Source organism: Phalacrocorax aristotelis, chromosome 8 (assembly GCF_949628215.1).
Source record: "Phalacrocorax aristotelis chromosome 8, bGulAri2.1, whole genome shotgun sequence".
Classification (NCBI taxonomy): Eukaryota; Metazoa; Chordata; class Aves; order Suliformes; family Phalacrocoracidae; genus Phalacrocorax; species Phalacrocorax aristotelis.
Window position 1 is genome coordinate 21688421 of NC_134283.1, and position 20894 is coordinate 21709314.

Here is a 20894-nt window from a genome sequence, read left to right on the forward strand (position 1 = left end):
GCAAAGATAGCAGTTGTTTTTGTGGGAGAATGACAAATTTATTGTCAGAAATTTAGACAGAGGAAATCGGCTTTATCAGAGGCCTGGACTGTGACCGAAGGCCTGACCTCACTGCCAAGAACAAAACAGAGCTGGAACTGGAAGTACCTGTTGTGTAGCCCTGAAAAGCAGGCTGATGGGGAAGCTACTTTCTGATCAGAGCCACTCTATTATCACCGAACGGACTACGTAAAAGTAAGCAAACATTAGGATTTTGAACATAAAGAACAAAAGGTTGAAACAGTGGGAACAGGTACAGCAGGTGGCAGAAAGCCCAGCATTTATGCCAGGAGACTGTTCCATAATCAAGTCTTAAAGCTCACTTGCTTAAACCAGCATGGGTGGCTCACCACCCTTTACCAAGGAGCTGGATTTGACTAACAACAAGGTTCTTAAAAGGATTCAAATCAGTTCCTGCTGCAGATTTGAAGTGACAAGAGATCTGTGCTTTTGGCAGTGCAGGTCTCCGTACTGAAGGGACCGAAGCAGCAGCAAGGGTCCATTTTGGGGATTAAAACACATCACAAGAATTATGTTCCCCATTCAGCGGGTTGCGTGCTCACCAGTTGCTCTGTAACTAGTGGCAGGCTGCTGGCTTTAATTCAGTAGTAGCAAGTAAGAGACATGAATACTCCTGGCAGCCCTGAGGTGCTACTCAATGACTTGACCTCACAGAGGTGGACTGCCTCCTCCCCACCCACGTTGCACATACCGATCCATACAGTGGTAGATGCAATGAATGTCGTGGGAGCTAGGAGCACTGAGGCCTAAGCTCCATCCTGTGCAGGATATTTTTAGCTTCTACAAGAAATTTGCTTTGGCAAAGGTTCTAAAATATCTTTAGATCTCATATACAGCCTTTCTGTGATATTTTAATCCAATTCTAAGAGATCCCACAATTAATAAACAGGTTTGAGCCGGAAGCCAAGAGGTTTTTCAATACCTTCTTCCTTTGATCACATTAAGTACTGCCAGCTGTTCATAAGTAAGCACCAGCTTGGGTGTGTAATTTGTTTTTGTTGTTCCTGAAATGCACCCTTACCCACCTCAGTATCTGCAGGTTTTTTTCCAGCAGCAGCACAGAACCAGTAGCTGGAATTAAAACTTCCTGCAATCCAGGTGTGGGGAGAGTGTCAGATATGAAACAGACCACTTCCAACCTGCGTGGACTGTGGAACTAGACAGTTTTCAAAGATATTCTGGCTTAAAAGACAGCAAGGAAATGTTCTCCCTTTGGTGCTTCTCATATTCTGAATTGCAGTTTACCTAGAAAGCAGCACCCCTGCAATGAAACCTGGGATTCTCCACCACGGAAAGTTTAAGTGCTTAGTGTGCACAGAGACTACACAGCAAAATCAAAGAAGTCTGTCAATGTTTGTTTGGGGTTTTTTTTTACCAATGAGTAAATTTAACTGTATGCATCTCCCCAGCCAGATCAGCACAAAAGCAGTCAAACCAGTCTACATTTTAATGGAAAAGGCCGATGCCTTAACTACAAAATATATTAAAATACATAAATAATTTACCATAAGAAAAATAACTGTTCCAAGGTCATGCCTATCTTGCATAAATAGCACATCTGCACTTAAAACTGATGCTTTCTTCACAAAGCTTTGGCCTGCATAACACATTTCCCACCTGATGGCTTAACTAAAATGCTACCTTTGCAACTACTTCACCCTACAGTGGAGATGGGGACTGAATTAACTGCTTGTCATTACTGGTCCGTATCTGCCTGCTGCATAGAAACACTGCCGCTGTGCAACTGCTGCTTCTCCAGTCATTTTAAGAAGATGCTGTTCCCACACGCATTATCCTGAACAGCATGTTAAAGTTGTTGCTTCTTATTGCATCCCGACAAGCAGTGATCACTTGTGTTTTAGGTTTGCCAACTGTAAAGAGAAAAAAAAAAGAATGGAAAGAAAAAACACTTCAGTTATTGAGTAAGAAACTGGTAAAAATACTTATTTGATCCAGCCTCAGGATCCACGGGCTTCTTTCAAATATTTTTTTAAACACACAGTGAAATGCCACCTCTTCTCTAACACATAAATAAAATCCTTTCTTGAAAGAAGAATCGTCTGTTCCTCTATTATAGGGGAGCTTAAAGGACTTGTTGAAAGGGGAATGCTATAAACTGACAAAAAAATACCTTAGTAATTAATTAATAATATAAACAGCCCTGCTTAAATTTATTTTTTTAAAGCAGAATTATAAGTTAAGAACTGAAACACTACTTATAAAATGTTTTTAAAATTGTGTTCAACAAAACTAGCCATTTCCATACAATCCAGAAAGATGGAAATGGCTTTGAACTGTTCTTTCTGAACTTGTGATTCCAGATTACACTGGACAGTCAGAGCTGACTTAGCACAGGTAATGACCATGACTGAAAGATTACTTCTACTAATTTAGTTTCAGGCCAAAAAGCCTGAAGTCACTTCACTAACCCAAGATGTGTCTTGGAGGCCATGTATCTGCCTCACTGGGGGTCCAAGACTCCCCATTCCCTCCAAACACACATACTTACCACGTAACTGCCCAGCCCTCTGGATTGCCTGATTCACAGCTTTCAGATTATTCAACAGCTCCATGTGATTGTTGCAACGAATTTTGTACTGATTTATTAAATCTCTGTTAAGATCATACAGCTCGACGTACCGTGTCTTCATGGTTTTCCTAGGGGAACAATCAGTCCTATTATTTGCATCTCTGGAGAGAAGAAAGTCATTCCTCGTTTGTCAATATAAAAGTGTAGCGATACGTGGTTGTGATGGCAGTTACTTGCCTGTCTACCAGCTACAAGACAACAGACCTGTCTAGACATGTTGGTTATACTCATTATTGTACTGAGAAAGAAAAAAATGGTCTATTTCTGCAATTGCTTTATCCAGCAACCTGAAGAGGAGGCGCCAGTTTCCCCAGTGAAAAGTAACACTGCTCTCTGCAGTAGCTCAGACCTCTTTTATTGCTGCTCTTGACAGTGAAGACAGGACATTAGCAGAACACGGCAAATCAGAGTGAAAAGACCAACACCTAAAATTTCTTTCTTGGTGTTCTCAAAAGTTCACACATACCACAGACAGCTTTTAATGCCTTCGTCCCTTAATGTACCTTTTCTAACTCATGCATCTCACCATCTCAAGGCTGATTCACACCACTGGCTCTACACTAAGCTCCTACCCTTGCCCTTTCACCTTCCCCAGACTGGTTTTCCACCTAAAGAACAGGACAAGGCTCAAGGAGAGCTTATGGCGGAACCAGCAAAGGTACCAATTCTACATCAAGAGTTGTAACTAGGCAACCCCTATATCACAAAGATGGTCTTTTGTGCTCTCTTCTGCCTGAAAAGCAAAGACTGGCCATTCTAAACCCAAAACACACAAGCTAAGCAGCAATTGCTCACATGTCTCCCAGGAGTCGTGCATCTTCTGCCTGAACCAGCATGCTGCGGATGAGGTTGGAGTGTTCAGCCATGTCGGCAGTGAGCCTCTGATTCACTGTGTGGTGTTCGTCCACCTGGCCAAGGCAAACAGTCATGAGAAAGGGCCCCCAGCATTCTGGGCATACAGGTAATTGTTTAAGCTAAACCTTGGCCCAGTGTAACAGGAAATAGCACCCCAACTTAACCTACCAGCATCCCTGGGACCATTCTCCTCCCCTCATTTCCTGGCTGCCAGAGTGGTACCCTGTCACCCAGACAGGGGTGAGCAGGCCACGATACAGACCTTATTCCCTGACCCAAATCCACAGCTCAATCTGCCAGGCAACATATTTACATTATTCTGAACAATCAACTGCTAGGGACACCAAAGGCCTGTTCCACAGAACAAAGAATAAACAGAAAGTTGAAGGTGTCCCATTGTCTTTGCAAAGAACATACAGCAAACTACCACAGGCTGATTTCCACGAGGAAGACAGAGCAGTATGAAGATCCTGTCGTACAAACGCCCCCAGTGACTGCTTAGCTGATAATTTAGAAATGCCTGATGCCTCCTCACCTTGACCAACACTTTCCGCAGCTCCTCAAAGTATGCGGGGAAATCTGCTTCTACCTGCAAATCCTCGATGGCCAGAAATGAGGTCATTGACTGGATAATGTCACCGGCCAGATCAATATCATCCGTGTTGATAGAAATCTGTCAGACAAGAAAGCACTCCAGTGCCCTTCCATGCCAAAACATCTCCCAGAATTGCCCAACAGGACTGCCTCTCCAACACTTACCCAGGCTCACAGCAGTTCATTCTATCAAGAGGCAAAATTGTTGAATGAGCAAGCTCTATGGCTTTAAGTAGATAAGGAGACACTGATTTCAAAGGGGCTTTCATTCAGGCCTGAGGCAAGAAGGCACCTGTGCAAAAGTTACAGGCAGCCTTTGTGCCTCAAATTATGGCTCCCTGAAACCACTCTGTGTGGGAGCAAATACCTTCCTACAGATCTGTAGGATAAGCAGTTTTCTTAATTAACTGGCCATGGAATTTTACCCACTAACAGTAAACAAACCCAAAAGTTTCCAAAAACATCCCTAACACGAGTACTTCCTCTGCCTGTTCACTTCTTCATTTTCAGTTCCTCATGCTGGCACCACCCTTAAGTTTCACTGCAGTATAATTAAACGGGCGTTCCCCTTGTCCATGAAGGCACTCACCTCACCGCCGGGCTTGATTTTGATGCAGAGCTGTCCTGCGTTACGAAGGGAAGTGAAGCAAACCTGAAAGGGAGCGGTCTGAAACTCTGCATCCTCTGGTAGCAAGAAGCTCTGATTCAGCCACATAACAACCTTGCAAAAATAAAGTGAAGAGTATCAGCTATCACCTGTGTAGAAGGCCTGGAGAATAACAAGATGTCCCTGCATGTGATGTGCACCAGGGCTCTGTTCAGAGCACCTTGGAAATTCTGTTTACTAAATTTCATCCCCTAAACCTACATCACGAACTTGTTAGGATGGAGCCAGTTGACTCCCTGCCCCAAAGCTGAATATTTGTAAGATAATCAAATCCAACAACCAGAGACCACAGCCCAAGGTAAAAACAAAAGCCCAGGCACGGAGACTGGAGAAAGCTGGGAAGCAAGGCTGGGTTCTACTGCAAAAATTTAAAGGAAAGTTTCATCTTGTTTTTGGCCTGGGCCATTTAATGCAGGAAAGGTCATGTAAATATGGCAGAGCCCTATAGTTATGAGGGAAAATGACCAGCTCTAATTACTTCCACCCCACAATCCTGATCTTTTAGAAGCAAAGCTACAGCACTGCTGCTCATCTGGTGTGAAACTGAGCCTTTATCTGGACACCGTACTGCCTTTTTCCCGTTCTCTGCTCATTTACAAAATTCACCTGTAATATCTGAAATGCCTCATGTTCTCAGGCCATTAGTTCCTGCAGCTGCAAGAATTCCTGAAGCAAGGAATGCCTCACTTGAGACATCTTTTAATGAAGGGAAAAAAAGCAGCAAGTTGTAACACAGACTCCAAAGGCCAGCAGTGCCATTCACTGCATAATTTTTCCTCTGCTCTCAGAAATCTCAAGCTAATTGCAAACTCTCCACCTGCAGTATCTGTACAAAGGACTGGGAAATAGGAAGGAGAAAAGAAACTCACCCTTTGCGGCCTCTCATTCGTTGTACAGTTAACAAAGCTCAGTGGCTCCGTGGCCGAGTCTGGGCTGCTCAGGGCGTACATGGAAAAGCGGGGAAGCTGTCTTGTCAACTCAAATACATGGAACTGTGTGCTAGAAGAAATCCAAAGGGAAAACAGAGACAGTTACTAACATATCAGGGATTCACCTATTGCAACTGTTCCTGGTCATTTTTCACCTGGTTAACAACATCAGCAGCTTCCAGCTATGTAATCAGCTGCTTACCATTTCCCAGAAAAAACACTGGAACTGGACTTTCCAGGCTCGTCCCATCATGAGGTTGAATGATTCCTCCCTACTTCTTACATTTTCCTTAATCCTTCCAATGAAATATATTCTCTAGGCTAACACATTTAAGATCTCACTATGTGATTAAGTATCTTCTTTACAGGTTCAGTGAAGTCTTATTAAAAGCAATAATAAAGGCAAATAGAGAAAACAAGAAGGGAATTCAATCCCATATGTTCTTTCTGCAGTGGTTAGCTAGCTCTCAAAATCTGCCTCCCTCTTCAGGGAAAGGGGGCTGCTTCCTGGGGCACCGCCAGTTCTGGTGCACGTGAACAGGGAAAAAATTGTTGTCAGGTGTACCTGAAAAGACATTTTATTTTTATGGGAAACTGGAAAAGTGTTTTCTTGCCATCAGGCATGTGCTACTTTCTACTTGCCCTGAAGACAAATGGGTTCAGGGTTACTTCACTGCTTGAAAGACACCACTGTGCCTCCAGGCCAGCTCAACTCCTTCGTCCAGAGCAGCCACCATTCAGGGCCTGGAGAGGCAGCCACTTAGAGCAGGCAGCCTGGATACAGCCTCTGCATCTCCCAGCTCCCCCCAGAGCCCCACAACAAGGCATCTCCTGGACAGGAAATGCTCATGGTTCCCCTCAAGGCAGAGCCTGAGCACAGTAGGTCCCAGCAAATCCAGACCAGTTAGACTTTATCTGGAGAAGTGCTCAGCATCACAGGTGTGTTTTTTAAGAAAGCATTCCAGCTCTCCTTCCAGTAACACAGAAAAGCGGAGCACCAGGGAATTAACGGTGTGCTTCCCATGGGACAAGCATGAAGCCACATCATTGCTGTTTCCTGGTCACACTGTTAGCTCTGGAGACCAGCAAAGATTACAACACAAAACTCACCTATTCCTATAACCCACAAAGGCCTTGATGTGCAAATCCACAGGGACATCTTTGGGTGGAGCAAGGGGAACCCGAACACAACCAGAGAGGTTCTGGGGACTGGGGTGTACCACGTGGCTCTCTCCTTCAAATATGCCTTCAGCAAAGATCAGCACAGCACGGATGATTGTGTCTTAGCAACAGGAAGAAAAAGCAGTTTCTAAATTAACAGCTGTCCTCTGGCAACAAACCACCACTGTTTTCAGAATTAAGCACAGTCAATTCTTTACACCCCTCGCTGAATTGCTAAAATACCCCAGATGACCAGCACTACCACATGCGGACCTGACTGCATCCCCAGCATGCCTGGTGCTAGGTGAGTTTGCTATCTTGGGGGAGTTCCAGTTTTGCATATAAAGCCAGCTGAGGTCCAGATGCATTCATGCAACACCCTCACTCATACTGCTGTCGGTTAATGTTTAGAGTCAACGCAAGGACTGTTGTAGGGATCACCAAGACTCATTTCATCCAGTTAAATGTTAATTGCCTTGGAAAATAACACATAACGAGAAACAAATTCCATCAAACTCCTCTCCCCTGAGACTCAAAGGAACGCAGCTTGATTCAAAACTCTATGAAAGGAATGCAACCACAAAGGGGAAATTACAGACAATAAAGGGGAGACAGGCAAATCATCAGCTAAATATACCTAAACATTTGCATGAATTTACATGAAATGAATGTCAGTGGTTGCACGTTACCACTGACCATTCGTGGTGGAAATGCACAGCTCCACATGGGCAGACTGGCTGTCAGAGCCCAGATTAACTGAGAGGGCTGTCTGGAGTTGGGTATTTGCTGGAATCACACCTCTCTGTCCATCAGCTTCCTTCAGGTGTGTGTTCAGTTCAGCCTGTTGCAAAACACATACACTTCAGTATCAGAATTTCAAGATTTTCATTCAAGCAACCTAGAAAACATACACAAGTCAGTTAATTCTTCTTGCAGGAGAAGGTTGTATTACAGCAATTCCCAGACACTTCATATTGCTATGAACAGCAGCTGGACTAGGCATGGAGCTGTGGACACCACTGCAACAATTTGTTCAAGTGCTTTATTGTCAATGGAGCTCAGCTCTGTAAAGCCTTTATTCAGAAAGGCGCTTAACATATATTCAATTTTAAGCACAGCCTTATATAATTCCATGCTTTTGCTATGGTGATCATTTACTGTTCAAACACGAGTCTACTCTCTCCTCAGATGCTTTTTTCAAAGCTCTATTTCTACACATTCGCTATCAAGCCACAAGGGTGCTTCTTATACCCTGGCAGTGCTCCCATTCACCTGATCCTTTCAAACAATCCTCTCTGACCCCCAAGTTGGCTCATGCATTGAAAATTACAATTTGCAGTCATAAGCCAAAGCACAGGGCTGAACAGAATCCAGCTCCAAACACAACTGCTCTGACAAAACGAAGGAGCAAGGAAAAGGTTACTTATTAAAATGCAAAAAGCAAGTTCTGAACTTGCACAAGGAGCAAGGCAGATGCAGAAGCAGGCATCCCAGTAGACAACCTTGCTGCATCCTGACAGGTTACACCTCTGACTTGTCTGGACTGCCCCACGACTGCTTCCCAGAGTGCTCCAGATTTATAGCAATAGAAAGGTGTGCTTTGGCCCTATGTGTTGTTTAAGTAGTACCTTTGCATTTTCCTCATAATTTCTTAATTCCAGCAGCAGATTTTGTTTCTTTTGACTAAGTTCTCGGATCAGATCCTGCTCAGCACTTGTATCCATTAGGCTTCCTTTTATCTCCTCACCACCTGGCAGATAGCCTCGGACTGTACAGAAGCAAAACACAGCCAATTTCAGCAAAGCCTTTCACAGCTTCCCCAAAACTTTAGTTTCTGTATCAAGACCCCCTTGTACCACCTCAGCACCAGACACTGATTCCGGTCTTCAGCTGGTACCATTCAGCTGAAAACCTAAGTAGTGATTTACACCCACAGAGGCTTTGACTTTCCTGGTGATCAGGGCACAAGAACTGCATATTTAAGAAAAAAAAAGGTGATTTTCCAACCTGTCTTCAAGCTGTCTACACCTGACTAGACAAGTGCAGCACCCAGTCCTTTTGCGAAAGAATTCCCACTGCAATCATTCTTTCAGGTGCTTAGGCAAGCTTGCAATTATGCAAAATTAATAAAACGTGTACCTGGATTTCTAGAGCTGGTCAGAGGAGTTGTTACTGTCTGGAGGTGACTGGAAATCACTGTCAATCAGCCAGTAAACAAGATTTACCCACATTAGTTTTTCCCCAAATCAAGGGATACTTCACTACAAGAGGTAAGATCTGTTTCCCAGTAGCCCAGTAGAGCACAGAGTTATGGAAATATCTCCAACTGCCTGTGGTGACATAAGAGCTGAACAGATGAGACAAAGGTGCTTGCTATAAACTTCCATTTCGCTCTAGGGCTGTGTGCTCTGGTTGCAGCTGACAACAGAAGTCAGGGACAAAAATCTGATACCTGAGAAGAATATGCTGCCTGACTATGTAAACCCAGTAAAAAGTTGCAAGGAACTTAAAAAGCATTTAGCATGCACACTGTCCTCCGATGACAGGACCTGCTTTGTTATTTCTGAGTGAATCATTCATTTTAAATGAGAGCAAGACAGAAAATACAGTGAAACACAGAATAACACCTCATGTGAAAGGATGCCAGCCCTAAACAGAACTCTAATAACAAGAACTATGAGAGCACATAGCCCTGTTGTTGGAGTTATATGGACAATTACTATTTAATAATGCCTAAAGGCTTCAGCCTAAAGGGATCCCCATTGTGCCAAGGTTTGTTTATGATGTACCCAACAGAAGAGCACAATCACGTTCAGTGACATTAACCTAGACAATTTGGCTAGGAAAAGGTATCTTCAGAACTGTGTACAACATCCCCTCTCTAAGCTTGGGAAAAAGGTTTATATGCTGAAGCCCAAGCACAGAACATCCCCACAGCCTGTGATTAAGACAGACAGCAAAACACTGTTATTTAACAAGGACAGGCTTTTGTTCCAAATGGGTTGTGCCAGACCTGCTTGTCTCAGGCCACTGACGCCAAGCAGTCGGATAATCACACCAGTGCCTCTCCTGGAGCCATCCCTGTAAATTCATCCTGAGCTTATTCAAATAATCTGTGATCATATTTGCCTCCACTCACAGTAACCAGGTATGACTTCTTGAATGCCTGGTGGGATAAACCCACCAGTTCTCCAGTCTCCAGATAGCATTCTCCAGGAAACAAAGGGCTGTTAACATTTAACATTTTCAATATAAAAACTATTCATTTTTAGAAGAAAATGAAAACATGCACACACTCTTAGCTCTCTAAACCCCTCTTACCCAGTATAAAGCAACCAAAGTTATCACACATAGGAAAAAAGGTTTCCTATACATTCATCTATAATGAAAATACATATATATATCTCTATATCTACATAACTATAATGTTGCCTGAAGAATCATAGTCTCTACTGAATGTAGTTATCTTTGCATTACTAGGATGGGACTTCTTCCATTAGGCAAATGAATTTTGATGGCTTCTTAGATCATAATGAAACACACACTGATTATTACAGAGAAGGCAATATTCAAAATCCTGTTTGCAGATAGGGTGACTCAAAATTCCCATAACTTCACATAAAGGACACAAAAACACCTATGGAACCGAAACATTTAGCTAATCTGAGATGATCTGATGTGACCAATATTATTGTGTATTAGATTAATATCCTGAACAATGCTCTTACCTTCACCGTCAACTGAACAGCAGATTAACTGGGTGCTCCCATCCATCCTGTAATCCCCCTCTACCACTCCTGCAATTGAGGAAGCAAAGTTGTCCTTAAAGATGACCTCCCCAGTTCGGTCACTGCGTGCATCAACCTGGAACAACAAAAAGTTCCAAGACACAGCATGAACAGAAAAGCTAACTCCAAAATATATGCCACGCCGTACTCTGAGCTGTTAACTGAAAGCCAGCTCCACTTGCGGAACTGCAGGTGAACTTGCAGCTCTACTGATCGGAACAGCACACATGAAAAAAATACAATCAAGAAATGACCTCTAGACAGACTTAGAAGGAACTACTCTTCAGAGATACTTCCCTAAGTTATGAACAAGAGGAAGGCAAGAAGGGAGCTGCAAGTCTGCACTGGAAGGTTATGCATACACGAATGCAGCAATGATGGGACTAAACCAGAAATAACCTTAATGCAGTATTTACAATCTCTCCTATTCGCTGCAGCCCTTGTCCTGCATATTATTTTTACACGCAAATACCACAACCTTTAATTATCTTTCATTGGAGAAGAGCGGCGGGGGGCTCAGTTCCGTGCAGTGTCTCTTTTCCAAAGCACGGGACCCAGCATTACCCTTTCCAGGAGCCAGGGACTGTCTCAGACCAACAAGCAGGGTAGAGACTGCCAGTGAAAAAGAACAGGAAAAGGAGTAGAGTAAGGAGAGCTTCTCTAACAGTGTTACACACCTAATCCAACATAGGTTACAACATACCTAGGCTCTAGACTGTCAGCTTGATATGAAGTTAATTAAATTCCCCCAAGCTAATACAAGTAATGAGAGGTGTGAAGAAAAAAGTACAGCTTTACAAAAAAAAGCTGGCAGGCTGTGTCCAGGAGAGATTTGGAAGCTGTAACAGTCGTTTCTGGCAAAGAGGAATACCAAGCAACAGGCTTAAGAGACTAGGAATGAGCTGTATGGAATGCCTTTACATAAAATTATGTAATGCTTGATTAATCCTGCCATAGTCAAGACCGACGCTGCTCTCCTGTTACATAACCGCCTTGTCTTCCCTGTAGTCTGAGAACATTCAGGAAACATCGCAGAGGATTATTAGCATGTGCTCAAGACACAGCTGAAAAGAGACGCTCAAGAGCTCTAGGATGTGGCATATGATCTCTGCTACCATGGAAACAACTTACCCCTCCTTAGCAATTGACTGAGCTAAGCAGAGGAAGCAGCTTTTTTCTGATCTTGCACTTGGCACAGGATTCACCAGCCAAACTAGGTTTACTGCAATAGTTTTTCAGCACTTGGTTTTCAATAACCTTTTTAATTTTTTTTGCTATCCTCCTTCGGCCAATTTAACAGCCTTCTTCAAACACAGCTTCCAGATTTACAGCTCCTCATTTTCCCCCTGTATAAACTCACCTTACCATTGGACCAGCCAGTGATCAACTCACACACACCATCAGAGTTCAAGTCAAATGCATGTATGCTCATTGCATGGTTTTTAGACTGAGGACAGAAAACAAAGAACAAATTAAGCTTGGGTACGTTTTCGACATTGCACTTGCTTGACACATGTAAGACACTGAAGTATGAGTCTACAGAGATTACAGAAAGGAATAGAAAACTGTCTCCTAACAGGATGTTTCAGCTTCAGCATCTGTGAGGTCACGCACATCTCTGACATATTAGCCCTTGCATTACAAATCTAGTCCAGTGCTCTCAAAGGGCCCAATCTTTCCTTTAAATACATTTTCATCCAAGCAGATGATTAGAACTCTCAGAAACAAAGTGTAAAAAGCCAAATTCTCCAGGGGAGGGGAAAAAAAAAATAAAAAATCATCAGGGCTTCAATGTTGTCATAAACTGAGACCATTGTGGAAAGCCATTGGCCTCTTCCTGCTGCCTCCCAAGCAGTCTTTTCCCTTATTACTATTAAATAGCCTGTTCTAATCCATGTTATATTAAGAATATTAAAATGAGCATCAGGAAAGGACCTTACCAATATTATTTGCTGCAGCAGCAAACTGCTCAATGCAAAAAATTGGCTTCAAACATAGGCAATACAAGATTAAATCAGTCTCTGAAAAACAGTTTATTGGTTCAACAATACAGCCAGAGACATTTTCTAACAGTGAACTTGTATTTCTCTGTGGCATCTGTCACTTAAGTGACCCTGCGAAGCTGAAGCATCCCTAGTTGTACTGTTGTATCATATTGTTTAAGCCATAACCAACAGTCCCAAAAGCACTGAAGGAACTGATATGGTATTTATTTCACACATACCTATAAAAATAGGTAGCTTTTTAAAGAAAAATTAAGTGTTATTAAGTTTCTATGTAAGGAACATTAAGTGCTATGCTCAGCAGAAAATTTCAAATTCATCTAAGGAGTCAGGATAACATCAGAACGACCTGAGATTAGGTACCAAATCTCCTTGCAGTCTTCAGTCTTTCAGTGATGACTGATATTCTAACATTGGACTAACCTTAATCCTCCAGTAGCGGGCTGTCTTGTCATAAACCCCGACCGTCCCATTAGCAAGAGCATAGCCAAACCGACTGCCGTACATGGGGCTAAGCGCAGTAATAGTCTTGTGGTGAGGAAGGAGGAAGAAAGAGGATACAGGAGTGAAAACTTCCATATCTTCAGGTAACAGAGAACAGACTATACAATCTCTCTGTCATATAAACCGTACGCTACTTAAATGGTAAGTCTATTGTAGGAAACATTAAATACTGAAGTAACTGTTTTTAAAAATCAGTTTGAAATCACTGAAGGCCTTGTAGGATTTCCTCACAAGCACTGCATTGCCAGCGCTAAGATACACTTCAGCAGAGATTGCAGAACTGCCCTCAAACTGTGTACTTTGACCAAATATTTCCTACCACAAGCAGCAACACAACTGCTCACAGGATTCCTGCGGTCATCGGTGCTAACACATTATCACTGAGAACCTACTCCAAATGCATAACATTCCTTAAAGCTTCAGGAGCTGCGGATGCTAAGGAGCTCAACATTACATGGGTTTGGAAAGCACTAGAGATATTTTTGGTAGAAAATTTTTGCCCAAGATTAGTGAGATAAAAATGAATAGCTCCCACAGTTGGACTTTTTCTGGAACACAATTAGAACACCAGGCTAGGTATCACCTGAGTAAGTAACTGCACCAGGGAAAGACCCAAGAGTCATAACTCAGCCTGCTTCTCACTCCTTCTAAAACCCATTACATTACAATTCTTCTTTGAGCTAAGACTTTCAGTGCTTAGAAATGCAGGTTTTTCCACACAGTAAGGCTGTGTGTTAATGTCAGGAGGAATAGCAGCAATCATCTGTCTGGTCTTCTGTACAATGTAGCACCAGAAACTTCTTCAGATTAAATCCCTAACTTCTTAAACTCAGCAAGCTGCTCCTTGATTTTTTTTACCATAAAACATAGTTTCCAATCCCTTTACCCTCCCATCTCACAGATCCTCTCCAAAGCCTTTCTCAAGTAACAATACCAAATTATACTTGGATAACACAAAACTAAACAACAATACTAAATTGTGAGCACCCAGTAAGGACAGAAGACCCAGCAACAGTCAAAATCCCAGAAGTAGCAATACGCCCTTTAATACCCAACTGTCAATTTATAAATTCAGGAATCACAAGAGTCTACAGTTTCAGTTTCACCACAGTTAAGTGATTAAACACAGGAAACGCAAAACTATTCAATTCTTCCAAAACAAGCACAAAGTATAAAGCCATTATTCCCTGAATTTACCTACCTAAAAGGAAAGGTTTAGGTGCCACTGTGCCATTTTAAATTAGAACAGTAGGATTGTAACAGGCCTCTAAAGACTCTGCAAGTGTGAATTTAAAACAATTCTACTGTGGATCTGGAAATAAATCATACAAGAAAGCAATGGACCTTTAAGTACCCTTTAACTAGAAATCAAAACATGACTCTAGACTGGTCACTGTACAGACAGCAGAACATATTACAGGCCCAGTTCTAATTCCATTGATAGCAACAGTTTCCTTTCCTAGAACACTGCCCGAATTTGTCTTTTATAGCTCTTCTGAAGTGGTTTAATAGCTAACTAAGCCTTTTAGTTCCAACTTGGGCAGCAGGAGACCTCAGACCTTCAAGGACAAAGGTCTGTCACGTGTCCTTACTCTACCCTGGGCCCAGAAGGGTCATGAGAAAGCTAAGAAAACCCCTAAAGTCAATCGTAAGGATATTTTTCTCTTTCCTAAGCAACCAAAACTTAACAGTGGGTATCTCTCAGTTCTTAAGCTAGAAAGCAACTCCCACACCTTTTACTTACCCTTCTGAAAACCTATCTGCCCCATATTTTACTTCAGGCACTGCAAAGGTGCAGCTCTGTTTATACAGCCAGTGTGTAACTCCAACTGCAATATAAGACTCCTGTTTTGCCTGGGCAACCCCCTTCTACAATGCCACACACTGGCTGGATACACACAGGGGCAAGTTACTTCACCACAATTGCGTCAACACATTTGGCGAAAACTGCAGAAGTCATTGTTTTGCTCGGAAAGCACTAAGAGCTTCAATCACAATCCAGTAACCTTAATCACGTTTGGACAGGGCCAGGACTTTCAGTCAAGCAATAGTTACTTTTCGCCACCTGGTGAAAGGTTTGTAAGTAAACAAACCATAAAAACGCCTTGCATAATGAAAGACATTATTAAACCCTAACTTTTGCAGTTCTAGCAGAATAGACACTGTGCCAAACAGTTAAGTAACGATTTAACTACAGAAGAAATTTGAACCAGAGTAACCAGAGCAGATTTACAGTACACAATACTTTAAGCTCCATCAGCAATTATACTAAACAATAGCTGGAAGTAATCTACCTCTGTCTCTGACATTTCTGCCACAATCTCATCTTCTTTAAACACCCGGATGTCAAAATCTTCAGAGCCAACAAGAAGCTAGAAAAAAAAATAAAGTCGACCTTAAAAGTAAAAAAGGACATACTCCAGGACCCAGAGGGCAAATAAATATTCCAAGTCCAGCAACGAAGAGGTTTTAACAGCTGTATGAATAGTTGCCAGTGGAACAAAAGGTTCCCTCAGTCAAGACAAGTTTTCAGAAGTCTCCATTAATCAAGTATTAGTTATACCTTTTTGTCAAAATCTACATTGTCCTGTAGATCTAGACTCTACAAAAGCATAGTGGAATATCTGGGGTAGGAATGGGAAATGAAACTTTGGAACATCAGGGCCACGCTCTTTACTGTAAAAGATTCAGTGCTGTAATTCATAACTGCCACTGTACACAAAAATACTACGTTGCCTGTGTTGGAGCAGGCGGCCTGCAGCTCAGTTCTGACTTGTATTACATGGGTTCAGAGAAACAGCAACTCCCAATTACTAGCTTGTGAGCAAGCAGCTGGGAGGGGGGAATCATTGCTTAGCACTGAACATCCTCATTTAAAAAAAAAAAAAAAACCTCAGCAAATGCATGCTGGGCTAACTGGCAGGGTAAGTTAGCTGGATAACGCATCCAACTCTGCTTAGCTCAAAGTAGCATCACATTACACCAACTGCTGAGAATGAACTTTTCTCAAGCAGAAAAAAAATAGCAAAACAACAAAAAGCCACTCAGAAGCACAAGTGCAGGTCATTTACAATTAGTGCCATAGATCAGTTTCCTGGTTTCTGAGTCTTTATACACTGTCTCTGCTTTCTATAACCACCTCTCAGCACACACAAAGGAAAACCCCACACCCTAAGAAAAGCTGTGCAGAAATTTATTGGAATTTTTTTTTACTTCCTGAAGATACCAATCAAGCAAAGGGTCTGTATTGGTTCAGTATTTATAAAGAACACCTAAAAGGTACAGAGGCCCTTTACATGTCACTATAAACATTACACAGTCCAAGTAAACATTACAAGCGAGGATATTTCGGGAACTCAACAGAAAAGCTTAAGTAACTGTGGTTAAAATTGAAAGACAGGTGACAAAAGTTAAGTATTTTTAGCATGGTGATTTAATATCATATTTAGTTGCATCTGACATAGCCATTAATTTTCTTAAAGATTCATATTTATAAGCACAATCTTTCAATTCGTTCAGGATGGAAGAATATTTACAACAGAGAATGTCATACAAACTCCTGACTTCATCCATCCCTTGCATGACCAGATTAGCAGCTGTTTCCTATTGGTTGTCTCACATTTTATCAGCAAGATGCTTGTTAGAAGTCACCTTCCCATTAAATCAGAAAAGCAAAAAATATTTCATTTCCCCATGCCACTACAAAGAAACAGGAGGACTAGATGTGAAGAAAGATCTCATGATTTTGCCAATTGTAAGTGAAGCTCTTTACAGCAAAGCTTTTTAAGAGCTCGCTTTTACATGTAAGACGCTTGCAAGTTGTTTATCTGAAATTTTAAAAAAGTTTTTATAACCGTATCTGAAAAAATACCACTGAAATAGATGCCTTGCAACTGATACCACAGGCATTTCATTGTATTCCTCCTGGTGTAGTTAAAAAAACATGAGAGAAGTTTGCCATTACAGCTGGCAGCTGATTCACCAAAGCAAGGCAGTAATGCTGTAAAGACCCCAGATACGCCTAGTTTTACATGCTCCAAGTGCTGCTCCCTTGTACGTGGACCAAGCACTTGTGCGTGTCTCTGCCGGACTGGAGCCCAAAAGGCACAACTTCCACACAGAGATTACTTTAACTGGCAATATAAGTCAGTCATATTCGATAACACTTGGGTTTTTGCTATAATTTCACTACAAGACCACGAAAACTGCTGAATTCACATGTAAATTGTTACAAACCTCAGTTTTGCCATCGCCATCAAAGTCACACAGTGCTAGTGAACGAACGTTGTCTCCAGTAACCTAAAACAAGAAGGACACTCCTCACTACTGATGACAGCTGTCAGAAGCTAAACTATTTTTATGATCTCAACTGCAACAGAACAATTGTCATAGTCAACATTCAAGCAACATCTGAGCGCACCGAATACACAGGCAAAACACAGTTTAAGGTCTGAGATAAATTAAGGATAACAAACAACCAAATTAATATTTATCACATAAAAAAACCCCAAGCTGAATTAGTGCTGTTGAAAGAATCTTCTAACAACATCGAAAGCATTATACGTAGCCTTACTGTCCAAAAAAGGTCATTTCCTTCATAATCAAAGCCTTGCAGGGCACAGTTTCCACCAACAATAGCAAGTGGAGATGAAATATCACCCAGCTTTCCAAGAACTATTGCATTGGCTCCATCTGAAACCTACGGAGAAATATTAAAGGAAAAAGAAACAGCAGACAATGAGACATCAGAGTACACAAATCAAAAAGAGAGCTTCCAACACTATCACCATCAGTTTAGCTGAGCTCTGAATGCATATTAATATTTTTAAATTTTGTCTTGCTAGGCAATGCATGACATACTATGAAAATTTGCTCTTGCGTGTGCATACACAGACATACATTTGTATTTTTCTTTTGAAACATGCCAGATATTCTAAAGGCAAAATGTCCTCAACACAGTAATAACTAATGCAAAGAACGGAAGCCTTATAAATCAACAAAGTAACATAAAAACTGTCATCTTCCGACTGGAAAGAAAAAGAAAACAACAAAGATACTAAAAAAGGCAGACAGTTAAATTAACTTGCCTCTCTGTAAAACAAATCTGAGTTGTTATGTACATCGTAAGCCAATAAATTAGTCTGTGTTCCAACCAGGAGACAATCATAACCGAGCTGAGGGTTCAGCACTCCCGAAGCTAGACAAGTGATCCCTTGGTTAATGTTGAGAAGAGAAATGTCTGAATCTTGGTTACTTTGCACCATTCGGTTTGTGCTTGTTCTCTGCCCTCGGGCATGAGGGTTATGAATAAAGACCTGTAGAAACAAAGATATAAGTATTATCCCAAAACACTTTGTATACAAACATTAAAGGCTACTGTTTAGATAGTAACTGCAATGGGGAAGGGCACTCACTCAGCCAAAGAGCGGACAAAAGAGTGAGGGTTTTGCTGACAATACCATTTCTGACAGTTATTCTTTAGTGTTAAACTATAGCAAAAAAGGGAAATGGCAGGAAAAGCCCTGCACTGGCCAGCGGAGTTGTGTCACTGTTGTTTTGGCTGTTTCTGAAAATGACAAGTCTTCAGAGCAAGGAGGAAAAAAAGGCAAAACAAAGGGAGCAACAACAAATTAAACCAATTACAGCATTACCAAAAAACCCCAAACATTGTGCAGAATTTACCCGGTACCTATCTGTAACCTCCATCTGTAGGTGAACATGGCTAATTTAAAAAGGAGCTTGTGATAAGCAGGTTTTTATTCTCAGTGACCGATATTCAGTCACTGTAGTTGTTACAAGAAGAGCCAGGGGATTCCAAGATATTATACTTAATAGCCTTTGCTCTATGGCTGTACAGCCTGCCTCTCGATCCAGCCCTTGTTCTATGCTGGTCCAAAAGGTTCCAAAATAGAATTAATAACGCTGGGAAACATTATGGATAAACTACGGTTGTATTTACAGCAACCTAAATGCCTCAGTGGGTTTAGGCTTCAACCTATCCTTTGTTTATTAGTTCAGTTGTATTTAATCCACTTTTTTCGTGTTTCAAAGTCAAACAGAGCATGCACGGTACTTTTTGCTCCCGCGAGCCGGCCTTTGCATCCCTTATCGAACCCTCAGCGCCGTGTCCTTCATCAGCACCGAGCTCAGTCCCTAGCAGCGCCGGGGCTCGCCGCCGGAACCCAGACCGGTGCCACGAGACCCACGGTTTGAAAAAATCCCATTGTCTGCCAGAAAATGGGGAAGTTTCCTTGGCGCCTCGGGTTTCCGGCTATTAATTTTGGCAAACTCCTTGTGGCCACAACGCACAGCCTCGAGGGCGGCGTCTCCCGGGCTGCGGGCAGCTCCAGCGCCCCCGCCGCAGCTCGGGGAGCGGGCGGGGCCTCGCTCGAGGCTCGGCAGGAGGCTGGCGGCCTTCGCACGGTGTTTTGCCAGGCCGCTCGGCAGAGGCACAGCCCCGGAGGTGCGGCCGCGGGGAGCGGGGCCTGCCGGCGGAGAGCGCTCACCACCGCCCCGCAGAGGGGTTTCCCCTCAGCTCTGCAGGCGCACGGAGCCCCGGCCCGGCCCGGGGAGGGAGGGGAGGAGGCGGGCGGGATGGCGGGCCGCGCCCCGCCGCCCCGTTACCTTTCCCGCCTGCGTGGCCGCCGCCAGACAGGGGTGCGTCCCGTCGTACCGGCCCAGCGCCACCATGCGGGGCAGGAGCTTGTGATTGAGCTTCAGCGTGAACACGGGCACCAGCATGATGGCGGCGGGGAGGGAGAAGGGCCAGATCAGACCCCTCCGCCAGACGCGGGTTCGCCCAGGCCCAGCCACCGCCCGCTCCTTAACGGGGCGGGGCGGCGGGGCGGGGCCTGCTGCGGCACGCGGGGCGGCTGCGGGCGGGCGTTGGGGGGGGCGGCTGGGAGGGCTGTGGCGGCAGGAGGGCGCCTAGGGGGAGCTGGGCTGGGGGCAGCTGGGGCGCCTAGGGGGAGCTGGGCTGAGGGACGGGGGGGCTCGGGGGAGCTGTGGTGTGGGGCTGGGGGGGCAGCTGCAGAGGTCAGTGGGGCAGCTGGAGGAGCGTGGGGGAGTAAGAGGAGTAGTGGAAGCTCGGGAGCAGTTGGAGGTGTAGGACTGGGGGGGCAGGTGGAGAGGTCATGGGATCTGCGGGGCAACTGGGGGAGTGAGGGGCAACAGGAGTGTCAGATGGGGATCTGGGAGGACGGTTGCAGGTGTGGAGGGGCAGTTGGGGGAGCTGGGGAGCAGCTCGGGCATAGGATTGGGGGAAGATGGGAACAGTTGCAGAGGTCAGGGTAGCTGAGGGGGCAACTGGAGGTACTGGAGGGCAGCTGGGGGTGCAGAGTGGGAGTGGGAGGTACAGGAGGGCACTGAGGGGAGCTGGGGGCAGGAGGGCAGAGACCATTGCCCCCGGGCAGCAGCAGCAGCCCCCAACACCTGCACCACCGTCCCAGTCCCAGCTTCCCCAGGGGGTCAGCACCCAATTGGCGCCAAGGGGTGTCCCCTCTGTCCCCAGAACCTCTGCCTCACCCCTTGCTGCCCTTCCAGCTGCCACGCTCACTCATGCCCCCACCAGCAGCCCAGTGCTCAGTTGTAAACTGAGACAATCTGGAACCAAGAAGCAGCGAACCAATAAAGCCAAACCCAGTGTTGAAACACTCTGTGTGCCTGGGAAAGAGCAACCACAAAGTGTTTGTGCTGCTGTTTGACGGGCTTATGCACCAGTTTGTACAGAATCTGGCCATCAGG

The 20894-nt window shown here is 43.9% G+C and overlaps 1 protein-coding gene across 1 annotated transcript; it reads right to left on the minus strand.

Annotated features, from left to right (window-relative positions):
• Positions 1 to 1489: 1489 nt before the first annotated feature.
• On the minus strand, positions 1490 to 19985 carry BBS2 (Bardet-Biedl syndrome 2). The gene is made up of 17 exons (XM_075101740.1): positions 19776 to 19985; positions 18239 to 18466; positions 17725 to 17850; positions 17388 to 17450; positions 15446 to 15523; positions 13071 to 13175; positions 12005 to 12091; positions 10585 to 10720; positions 8485 to 8624; positions 7553 to 7697; positions 6806 to 6977; positions 5636 to 5765; positions 4689 to 4820; positions 4041 to 4178; positions 3446 to 3558; positions 2570 to 2718; positions 1490 to 1931 (listed from the first exon to the last, which is right to left on the minus strand). Exons 1-17 carry the CDS (start codon positions 19890 to 19892, stop codon positions 1825 to 1827), a joined length of 2166 nt encoding a protein of 721 aa, XP_074957841.1. The 5' UTR covers positions 19893 to 19985; the 3' UTR covers positions 1490 to 1824.
• Between the last annotated feature and the right edge of the window lie 909 nt (positions 19986 to 20894).

Coding starts and splice junctions, on each gene's coding strand:
- BBS2 (XM_075101740.1), bottom strand. CDS start 19,892: ATGCTGGTGCCCGTGTTCACGCTGAAGCTCAATCACAAGCTCCTGCCC. Junction 17,451..17,724: donor GAAATGACCTTTTTTGGACA/GTAAGGCTACGT, acceptor TTCTTGTTTTAG/GTTACTGGAGACAACGTTCG. Junction 12,092..13,070: donor CCCGCTACTGGAGGATTAAG/GTTAGTCCAATG, acceptor TTCTGTCCTCAG/TCTAAAAACCATGCAATGAG.